This window comes from Artibeus jamaicensis, unplaced genomic scaffold (genome assembly GCF_021234435.1).
Source record: "Artibeus jamaicensis isolate MK-2021 breed Jamaican fruit bat unplaced genomic scaffold, CSHL_Jam_final contig_76, whole genome shotgun sequence".
NCBI lineage: Eukaryota > Metazoa > Chordata > Mammalia > Chiroptera > Phyllostomidae > Artibeus > Artibeus jamaicensis.
The window spans coordinates 21617702-21627892 of record NW_026521954.1 but is presented as its reverse complement, the minus strand read 5'-3'; the positions used below and the strand labels follow the sequence as shown (position 1 = coordinate 21627892).

Below are 10191 nucleotides of genomic sequence, written 5' to 3'. Positions count from 1 at the left end.
AAATGGACTTTTGTCCTTTCCTTCATAGATTTGAAAGGAGTTCACCGTTCAGCATAACCTGGGCCCCCACCAGACCACCCCTGCTTGCAGGGCCCTGGGAATCAATCGCTTTTAAATAAATGCTTTAATGATTTGAACAACCCAATTTCTGTTGAATAACTTCAATGTGTGACTACAGGGGAAAAAAAAAAACTTGATTTATTACATGATGTAACCATTTACAGCATAACACACTTTTTATGTTGCAACCCTGCTTTGGCATTTCCTTATTTTAAAAACGTTTTTATCAGGAGGATCGGAAACTGGTGGAGGCCCAGCGCCTGCACACCTGAGGACCCTCCACTGAGCTCCACGGGGCTCTTGGAAGCCTCTGCTGGAGGCAGGCGTTCAAGAGAAGTCGTCTTGTATCAGCTGACTCAGTGCTGCCCAGAAGTTGTTAATAATAATAATAATAATAACAATAATAATAATAGACAGTATTTGTTGTGCAGTGCTTATTGGTTTTCGAAGCACACCCACACCCTGTGATCCAACGGCCCCAGAGCCCAACCTGCGGAGGTCAGCCTTGACAAGCAACCCACCCAACTGCGTGCAAACGGAGGCTTCCGGTCCCTGACCCCGCCCCTTAAGGGCATTTGACTTTCAGGCAAATCACTTGGCCTCTTTGAGCTTCAGTGTCCCCATCTTGAACTGGGCTGAGGTGGCCACAGGGAGCTGGGGTGGGACAGACCCAGGCGGCACATTGGCACGGGCGACGCCCACGCAGAAGGAGCTGCGGTGGCTGTTGCTGTTGTCCTCGGGTATTCTGTGGATGCTCCGCAGGGCCTCCCTCAGATCAGGAGCCTCTGCTCCTGCTTCCTTCGTGGCTCATGGGGTGGCCTTCACAGGCGACCTTGGCCTCTGCAGTAGTCAGGCACTGCCAGCCACTGCAATGACCAGCCTCTACCTACCTGCAGAGTGCTTTCAAGCATTTGCCGTGTCCTGCAGTCCCCACGCGCTCCGTGTGGGTCCCAGTTAACATTTAGCAGGAGGAGATTGGTGACCTGCAAGACTGAAGCCCGGCCGGGCTGCGGCCTGAGCCCCAGCACCTGTGCTCCTTCGCCACACTCCTCTCCTCGTGCCTTTGGCTCAGTTGCTCCTCCGCCGGTTTGGGGGGAGGAGGTTCCGGAAATGCCTGATTCTCTCTGGTGCTCAGGGTCTGCTGGCCATGGCTTCCTTTAAAGCAGGAGTTGTTCTCTAAAGCTAGGGCAACTCTGTGGGCTCGTGGGAGCAGGGTCTCCCTTCTCCTGGCAAACCCCGAGGAACATGGGTGAAGTGTCAGCCTGGCGGCCACCGAACTGTGGCAGCCAGCTTGAGAGTGTGAGTCACAGGGCCCTGCCCCGCAGGACACCTGCAGGGCTTGGACCAGGTCCTGCCAGAGCGGACAGTAGCAGTGGCACTACAGTGCCCTCCGGTTTCCGCTCCGCCCCACCGCACTTCTCCGCAGCCTTTCAGGGCTGGGGACGTGGCTAGCACTACGCCACCTGTTAGAGGCTTGGGGACGTAGTCTTCGAGTCCTCCTCAGACCTCCAATGGCGTCAGATTCACTGTCACCCTCTTCCCCTTCGTTAGAGCTGCCGTGAAGCCATTCATCTTCGGAATGGAACCCACCCCCACACCCCCCCAGCTTGGCGGAGATTTTCTGAGCTACTCTTGGGGGTCCGAGAGCCCCTCAAAACCCCTCACTCGCTGGGAGTGAGACTCAGCTTGGGATCGCCAAGGTCAAGCCCCACAGGCTGGTGGGCTGGAAGGGAAGTTTGAATTACACACATACCCCCACACACACCAGAGACGCGTGGGAGCCCACGAATCCCAAATTTGCAGCCCAGAACGAGATTCATGGGCTGAACCTTCGTGATCCTTGGGACCGATTTCAGTGCGGGGGCACAGCGTATTCCACCCCCTTTCCCAGTCATTCCTCTTGCCTTAGTTGACCCCTCTCTGGGTGTGGGTCCCCAGTGGTCCTCAAAGTCAGCTCTGAGATTCTCTAAAGGCCGAAGGGGTCGGGAAAGGTGGAAGCCGGACAGAAGCCCGCTGGGCGCAGGTGGCAGGGTCTCCCCGCGACCAGACCCGAGGAGGAGGCCCTTAGCGCTCAGTTCAGGGACCCCTGGGGCAGGGAACGGGGCCCGCTGCTTCTCATCTTTAAAAAAAAAGGGGGGGGGCTCGGATGGGAGCGCAGAAGGAAAAGGAAATGAAAACAGTTGCGCCGCCGATTTCCAACGGGAGCCCTGTCTGCGGTGTGGGGCCCAGTACAGACACCAGTCTTGGGTCGCGAAATGCGGTGGGAAACCCGCAGAGGCCAGACTGCGCCGGGGCGGCCTCCGCCTCCTGACTCAGATCCCACGGCCGCCGGGCGCTTCAGAGCGAAACTGCCACCGCCCGGGTCAGACTGAATTCGTTTGAGTCATTTTCCCCGGGCCTCTCCAGCCAGCCCAGCAGAATTGGCCGAGGTGGGGAGCCCAGAGGGCGGGAAAGAGGTAGGGACGCCGCCTGCTCACACCGAAGAAACTGCCCAGTTCTCCCGCCTCCAGACCCGCAAGGGTGGAGCGCGAACTACCGTTTTAGGAAGCAGGCACGACCAACTGCCATTTTCAGAAGGGAAAAAATCGACACCGCCCCCTTCCCTGCCCCCCAAAAATCTGTAGTGTCGACCTCTGGAGAGAAGAGAGGAGATCCTAGCATGATCCGAAATGTTCTTTCTACCAAAAAAAAAAAATGCATTCATGAGTAGGCAATTAAATGGAAGCCTTAAACACGCCACGAAGAAACAGGATGACGGCGAGAGCCGTTTGGAAGGTACTTGGACTTGGGCGCGAGGACGCGCGCTTCCCGGGGGCCTTTGCCTTTACCTCCGCGTTTCTCTGTTTCCAGAAGCGGGAATCGCTTCTTAAAGGCTGGTGGCGGCGCTGCACTCCGCCTGGCCCGAGGTGCTGCAGAGGCCCGGGCAAGGCCTTAGGGGCACCAAGGCTGGGCCTGGGGGGTGGGAGAGTGAGGAGTTGGGGTCCCGAGACTGGGTGAGGTCGCAGGCAGAGGAGGAGGGCGGGTCGGCCCTTCCACTCCGGGTGAAAATGAAAGTAGCCCAGGCCTGGTTTCAGGGTTTCACGACTCAAGCTGCGCACCAGCGGCCTCGGCGCGGACACTGTGGCTTTAACCCCTCCTTGCTCACCGGGGCCCAGGGTGAGCGAGGGTAGCGGTGGGCGTTTTGCCCTGGTGGACCCGCGGCACTCTGGGAACTCTGGGGACGCTGGCGGGGCTTGTTCATCTGTAGAATGGGGCAACGACTAACCCTCGCCCTGCCCATTCTGTGCTCCAACCTTGGCTTCTTTGCGGATCAGATGACGCTGGCCCTTGAGGAGTGGAAGTGCCATTTGTACCTGACAGAGGTCAAAGCGCAGGCGACCCTCCCTGGGAGACACGGTATTATCGCCTCCTTCACCCTAATCGTTTCAGAATCTTAGAAAGAGTTTTTGCTGGCCTACTCTAGAAACAAAACCAAACCAGAACCACTTCAGAGCAACGTTGGGAAAATGGAAAGCGGAGAGGATGTGGCAGGTGGAGGTCGACAGCAGGTTAAGGTGAGAGATGGCAATTGGCCGCGGGGCTGCCTATGGGCTCGCCCTGGACTCTGAAACCAATGCCCACGAGGAAAAGGGAACCGGTGGGATCCACTCCTGATCTCGTGGGATTCAACCTTGTCTCTTGCAAAGTCTGGGAAACCTCCATTCCCTGGGCTGCGCAGGCCTAAACCCTTCCAGCGGGAGCAGAGCCGCGCCCCTCCCCCCTCCGCCAGCGGCGGGCATCCCGGTCCCGGACTGACAAGAAGTTGGGACATTGAACCCCAGGTATTTCCATGTTACTGGTTTCCCCAAAGCCCGGCGGAGAGAGGCTCAGAGAAAACGAAGCGTCCAGGAAGGCATGTTAAACTAAACGTTTATAAATTAAAGGGAAAAAATACAGCGTTAGCGTTTCCAAACTTCACAAATCATTTTAAAGTTAATAGTCTAGTTGAGTGCACAGTGCCCTTAAGGAGGCGAAAAGCGGCGAGGTTGACAAGAGGTTGACAGGATCGCCAGTCTTAGGGGAAGGGACAGGGATGGGACAGTCCAAGGTCAGGACGCAGGAGCGGCAGAGAGTGGACAGGAGAGACAAAGCCCCCCCCCCCCCGGCTGAACTGCGGAGGGCTTCGCGGAAAGGCTGGTCAGGGATATTCACATTGAATACAAAAATAACCGTCATTTGAATACAAACAACTCAAAAGTGCTACAAGTTTTAACCTCCTTTTAAAAAAATAGAAAGAAAAAATTTCTTCGAAGGGCTGCCGGGGGCGGGACTTGCTCTCTGCTTGTATGGGGGTTTCGGGAGCTTCCCAGTTCCTTGCGGCCCTGGACTTCAGAGAGGAACGCTGGGGCGCGCCCTGTGCTCAGAGGTTTCCTTCTTTACATTCAGCATCCAACAGGGCGCCCTCACCCGAGCTCTGACACCAGGGAGGGGTAGCGCAGAGGACCAGGAAAACAAACCCTTCATGGTTCAAACCAACCCCTGGCCTGGGGTTTCCGGAGGCTGCCAGGGTTTCCGCACCCCTTTGTTACAAATGCAATTTCCAAAAATAATACGTATGTAGATACACATAGATTGGTAGCATGGATACCATGAACTAGTGTGGCCTAGCGCACGAAGCTCCTGGCAGGCCTGAGATTCAGGGGATTCAGGCTATGCGGTCTCCAGGAGTTCTATCCACTCCGGGGAAACGCCATCCCCCGGCAGATACAATCCAAATCCAACGCTGTCATGATAATAAATAATGTTTAAAGGCTTCCAGGCAGGCGGGGGGGGCGGGTGGCACGAGGGAGCAGAGCCCCTAGGCCACAGGGTGCCTCTGTTCAAATTGGAAAAAGGCGCCCCCCTCCGGGCAGACTTAGTCTTGTCGCCAGGGCGCTCGTTCTGGATGCAGGGGCCAGGGCTGGATCTCATTCTCCACTTGACCCCTCTGCTGGGCGCCCCTGTACAAAGCACAACCTGCACGGCTGTCAGCAGCGCTCTGGAGCTGGGGAGCCGGGATGGTTCCCTGCCTCGCCCCAGGCCGGCTCACTGCGTGCCCGCGGCGGCCGCGCACGTGGAGAGTGCCCAGCCTGGGAGGCAGTAGTAGGGATAATAGTAGGAGGGCTGCAGTGGCAGCAGCGAGGGCGGCCGCAGCACCTCCCCGGGCAGGTACTGTCTTTGGTCGTCGCGCACCAGTACCTTCACCGCCACCTTCTTGGCGGCGGGCGCGGAGGCCAGCAGGTCGGCGGCCATCTGCCGGCGCTTGGTCTTGTAGCGACGGTTCTGGAACCAGATCTTCACCTGCGTCTCAGTGAGCTTCAGCGAGGCGGCCAGGTCCGCGCGCTCGGGCCCCGACAGGTAGCGCTGGTGGTTGAAGCGGCGCTCCAGCTCGAAGACCTGCGCGTGGGAGAAGGCGGCCCGCGAGCGCTTCTTACGTGGCTTGGGAGCCACCGGCTCCTCCTCCTCCTCCGCGCCGCCCGCGGGGCCAGCGCTGCCGCCGCCCGCACCGCTACACGGGGCCGCCACGCGAGCGCCTTCCGGACCAACGCCATCGTCCTCGGCCCTCGGGCTGCGGTCGCCTGCGGACCACAGAGGAAACAGAAACAAAAGACCCTCAGCACCGCCGAGGAGTGAGGTCAGGCCTCGGCTTCGGGGGTGGGGGTGGGGTGAAGAATGGAAATGTTTCGACCTCACCGGAGTGGTAGGGAGGCCTAGACTCTGGAGGTTCCTGGGGACAAGTCTCAGAACCCGGTCGTACTCAAGTCCCGGGTCTGGGCCTGTCGGGTGCAGCCGAGGGCCTCAGCCGCCCTATGGACGCTGCGCGGCCCAGACCCCCCTGTCTCCCCTATCTGGGCTGCAGGCTCCCCTCATTAACGGGGGGGGGGCACTGAGCCTGGTTATCCTCGATTATCCACTGGGTTTTGTCCCCAGCTACCTTCTCGGCTGGGGGTTCTAGAGTGAGTTTATGTCTCCTTCTTTGAGTCCCCCCCGTCTCTCCACACTCACGCTCAGGCATAAGAGGCCTCGGGTGCGCGGGAAGGGAAGGTGGGGGGACGGATCCCGGGGACAGAGAGATTCAGAGTCTTCTGCCTCCGACCGCCCAGAACTGCTGCGAGGAACGCGGCAATGCGCTGCCCCCAGGCCTCGGGTGGACTTCTCCCTCTCTCTTCGTAAGAATATTAGACAGGGGGTGGGGGGGTTGGGGTGACAGGAGGAGTGTGTCTCTGTCTAGAGTCCTTGGATCCAAATCTGACACCAGCTCCTCGGCCCTTTCCGCACTCTCCCCACAGCACCCTAGCAGAGAGGTCCGGCGCTCTGGCCTTTGGCAGACACCATTTGCTTGGGGCCCGAGAGAGGCCTACTGCATCAGCGTCCACCCGACCCGGGCAGACATCGGGGTATTTCCGACCGCACGAGTTGCCAGCCCGCGGCTGAGGAGGTCCCTCTTTCTGCTGCGTCTGGGATGACTTACATCAACCCCTCTGCTTTCAGCTGGCTGCTGGCTGCGCCTGCAGCTCGGGTGTCAGCTCGGAACAGCTTTCCAGGCCCTGGGGTCTGGGAAAGCTAAACAACCCTCCCCCGAAAACCTGGACTCAGCAGATCCTCTGCCTGCAGCCCATTGGAAAGCGTCCCTAGCTACCTGTCCTTGAGCCCCAGAGCCCGGCTCTGGGACCTCCGGTTCGGAGCGTCTCTGCTCTTTGGGCGAGGTGCTAGGTCTCTGGGCCCCTCGCTCTCCCATCTTAACTGATTTGGGGCGGTGGAGACCGACGCGGCCGGCCGCAGGCATTGATAATGGACTCAAATCCGGGGTGCAGTGTTTTCCCCAGCCCCGCCTGGAGGACTTCTCAGGCCTTGTCCCAGGACGCAGGGCTCTGAGGACTCCCCGTACTTCCTTGGGCTCAGTTACCTGAGGGCTAGAGCAGCCCGCGCCAGAGCGCAGAGCTTTGGGTCTGGGTCAGCCCCTGGGCCCCAGGCTGCAGGGTGCTCACGGCCGGCCCACCTCATTCGATGAGGCTGACCTTGCGCAGTCCCTCAGCCCGGCCCCTTTCCCCGGGACCTCTCAGCGAACCTGAGATGCTGGCGGACATCTCGCTGTCGCTCCGGCCCGCGGCTTCCTCCTCTAGGTCCTTGGCCGCCGGTCGAACGAGGCTCAGGGTCCCTCCGGCACGGCCAGACCGACTGGACCTTGGCTCGTCCGCGCAGCGACGCGTGCTGTCGTTCTCCTCGCTCAGCGCCGAGTCCGAGTCCCAGCCGCCCGGGCTCTCGGAGGTCCTCCCCGCAGCCGTTCTGGTCCCGGCAGGCGATGCCAGCAAAGAGTCCTCGGCGCCCCCCAGCGCGCCCTTGTCCGTCTCCCCAAAGAGCCGCCAGCAGCAGACAGCGGGCGCCCCAGCCACTGCTACCGGTGTGCCCCCGGATACCGGGCGCCCCTCTAGCACTGGCAGCCCCCCGCGCTCCTCTTTCTTATTGAGGATTGCCTGGATGGAGAAGGGCGTCAAGGTGTTGGCACCGCGCACAGCCATCTGCGCCGCGGGCCGGAGCGGCCGGCCGGCCGGGCGGCTGGGGCGCGGGGCAGCTCCGAGCTGGACGGAGCGCGCGGGCCGCCGCAGCCCCAGTAAGCCCCGCGCGCGCGAGGCCCCTGCAGCCCACTCCTGCGCAATCCAGTAGCCCCCGCCCGGCTCTGGCTGGGATCGGCGCCGACCCTCACCCCTACTTCCGAGGCTCTCCCGAACCGGAGACCCCCCTCCCTCCCAGTCCAGCGCCAGACGCTCTCCTTTCGCAGCTCAGCTGAATTATCTCATCGCCTGGCGCCCCAGAGGGGCTGCCGGGGGCTGGCCCCTCGGAGGATGTAGGGGGAGGATCCGCGGGGGCCCCTGCGCGGCTGCAGTCCCCTCCTAAGCGCCTCCGGAGCGCACGACCAAAACCACTTTTTCTTTGCGCCTCTAACTCTTCCCTGCCTGCAGGATTTCGCTCCTGGCTCGTCCTCTCTCTTCCCAGCTAGGCCCGCTCTTCCGGAGCCCACCCCCGGCGGCGGCGGCCGCTGGACTCCGACAGGCGCGGGGCACCTTTTTACCCCCTGCCTCGGTTTTATCTGTTTCTTCTCTCTTTCCTTCCCCAGCGTTCCAGCGTACCCCCCGCCCGCCCGGGTGTCATTCCTCACCGCTGAGTGACAGCCACAGGCCACGCCTCTCCGCTGGGCGGTCCCTGGGCGCTCCCCGCCTCCCATTGGCTGGCTCCGGCGGGGCGACGTTCTCTTTAACAGACAGAACCGGGCCCGCTGCGCGGAGACCGTCAGGGTCTGACTTAACCCCTTTCCTCCCGAGTCTGGTCCACCGAGCACCCTCCGGTAACACGAAGGCCCCAGACACGCCGCCCCAGAAACCGCGGCTCTTGCCTTTGCGGATGCATTCACCTATTCCCGCGCTTTTATGGAACACTATGTTTAGTTGAGCCAGTGAGGGGGAAAATCCAAGATAACGCCGGTCCATAAATCACGCGTGTATTTGTTGTTCTCTAAAAAGGTTCACAGATACGAAGAACAAAATGCTACTTTCTCCCCCTTAGAGTTTCGCAGCTCTTCATTGCTAATTCTTTCCGCTAAAATAACCAGTTAATTAAAATCACTCTATTATTTTTTCTTTCCTCGTTGCATTTTATTTGATTCGATTTCTATAGAGGAATTGAAAAGGAAAAAATGGTACGGTTAGTATTAAAGCGAGTGAGAAATTGGAAGGCACCTTTAGAAGAGTTTCGGGACTGATTATTCCATGTCGATACTGAATTATTCCATGATTATTCCATGTCGATTATTCCATGGAATATTTCATGGAATAATCATGATTATTCCATGTCGATACTGAATGTAATTGGAGTTAGTTAAATTTCACACCAGGAAGAAAAGAAAAACCCTTCCAATCTGTTCTTTAAATATTCTGTTACTTGTGATTTGACTAAGCTTAGGAGATTGTTTGTTTAAAAGAATTTCTAGGAATTACCATAGCAATGACTCTGAACGGACATTAAATGCTCTTAAAAAAAAATAAGTAGCACATTGTTTTCTGAAAAAGAAGGTACCAAGCTAAGAAACACAAATACTGTGGGCGTATCAAAACATTTGTTACTTATTTATGTTGTTTATTTTTTAATAAAAAAAATGTACTCCAGCACCATACTTTACTGTCTTCCATAAATTTTACCAGAGGTTTAACTTAACACCAAATACACAACCAGAACCATTAAGTCAGTTTAAAGAACTGTGATTTTAATTTAGTAAATCGCGGGGACTGGTGTTTTTGGTGTCGCTAAAATAAACACCATTTCCCCTGGCTGCTTTCTCTTCGGCGGTTCTTGCTCTGCACCGCAGGTTGGGATACACCCACTGTCCGCAGTTTTCAAGCTCAGCGGGGGATTTTGCACCATCTCTACTTTCCAGCATCCCAGCCACTGTGTGTGAGATGATGCTTTTCTTCATGGCGCGCGCACACGGCACCGCGGATCCTGTAGTGTATTTCGTGAGGGGCGGAGGGCCCATACTTGAGGAGGGCATTGATGTTTGTAACTCTTTACGATAACATCAGTTTTTTTAGAGAAAGGTGTTTAAATGTGGAGTCAGTATCCCGCAAGTGTAAGGCACCGGACGCTCTTCAGGCCGGGAGGGGAACAGAACAGGTTTCAAAACAGAACACCTCCTTTTCCTTCCTCCCTCTGGCCTTTATTTATTCTCTAGATCACCCATGCCTTCCCATCCTAAGCAATTGGTGGTCATTCTCCGGGGTCAAGTCGAGGAGGAGGTTGACCCAGGTCACCCAGCAGGCAAGAGCTGAGCAGGTGAGAACTGTGTGTCCCGTAGTGCAGTTAGGAATTGGTGTGGACAAGTAATAGAGTGAGTCTGGACACAGGCGCAGGCAGAGATGTCTGGGGATTGAGTAACTGAATGTCAGAGTAACTTTGGGGGCTATCCAAAGACTTACTCAGTTGCCCCCCCCCCATTTTTAAAGGAACCCCCAAATCAAAGTAAGATATAGCCCTGGCCGCAGGCTCGGGCAGAGGCGTTCACCGGACGGAAGCTGTGGCTCGGGGATTCGGTGCGCACCTAGTGCATCAGGGTGGCGGCGT

The 10191-nt window shown here is 57.9% G+C and overlaps 1 protein-coding gene across 1 annotated transcript; it reads right to left on the bottom strand.

Annotated features, from left to right (window-relative positions):
- Positions 1–4196: 4196 nt before the first annotated feature.
- NKX3-2 (NK3 homeobox 2) lies at positions 4197–8201 on the bottom strand. Its single transcript, XM_037126991.2, has 2 exons — positions 7148–8201; positions 4197–5657 (listed from the first exon to the last, which is right to left on the bottom strand). The coding sequence occupies exons 1-2, from the start codon at positions 7596–7598 to the stop codon at positions 5125–5127; spliced, it is 984 nt and encodes a 327-aa protein (XP_036982886.2). The 5' UTR covers positions 7599–8201; the 3' UTR covers positions 4197–5124.
- Positions 8202–10191: the final 1990 nt, after the last annotated feature.

Bases quoted from the DNA above. Each gene is read 5' to 3' on its own strand.
- NKX3-2 (XM_037126991.2), bottom strand. From the start codon at position 7,598: ATGGCTGTGCGCGGTGCCAACACCTTGACGCCCTTCTCCATCCAGGCA. The intron at 5,658-7,147 runs GTTCGCTGAGAG...TGTGGTCCGCAG, and splicing joins GATGTCCGCCAGCATCTCAG to GCGACCGCAGCCCGAGGGCC.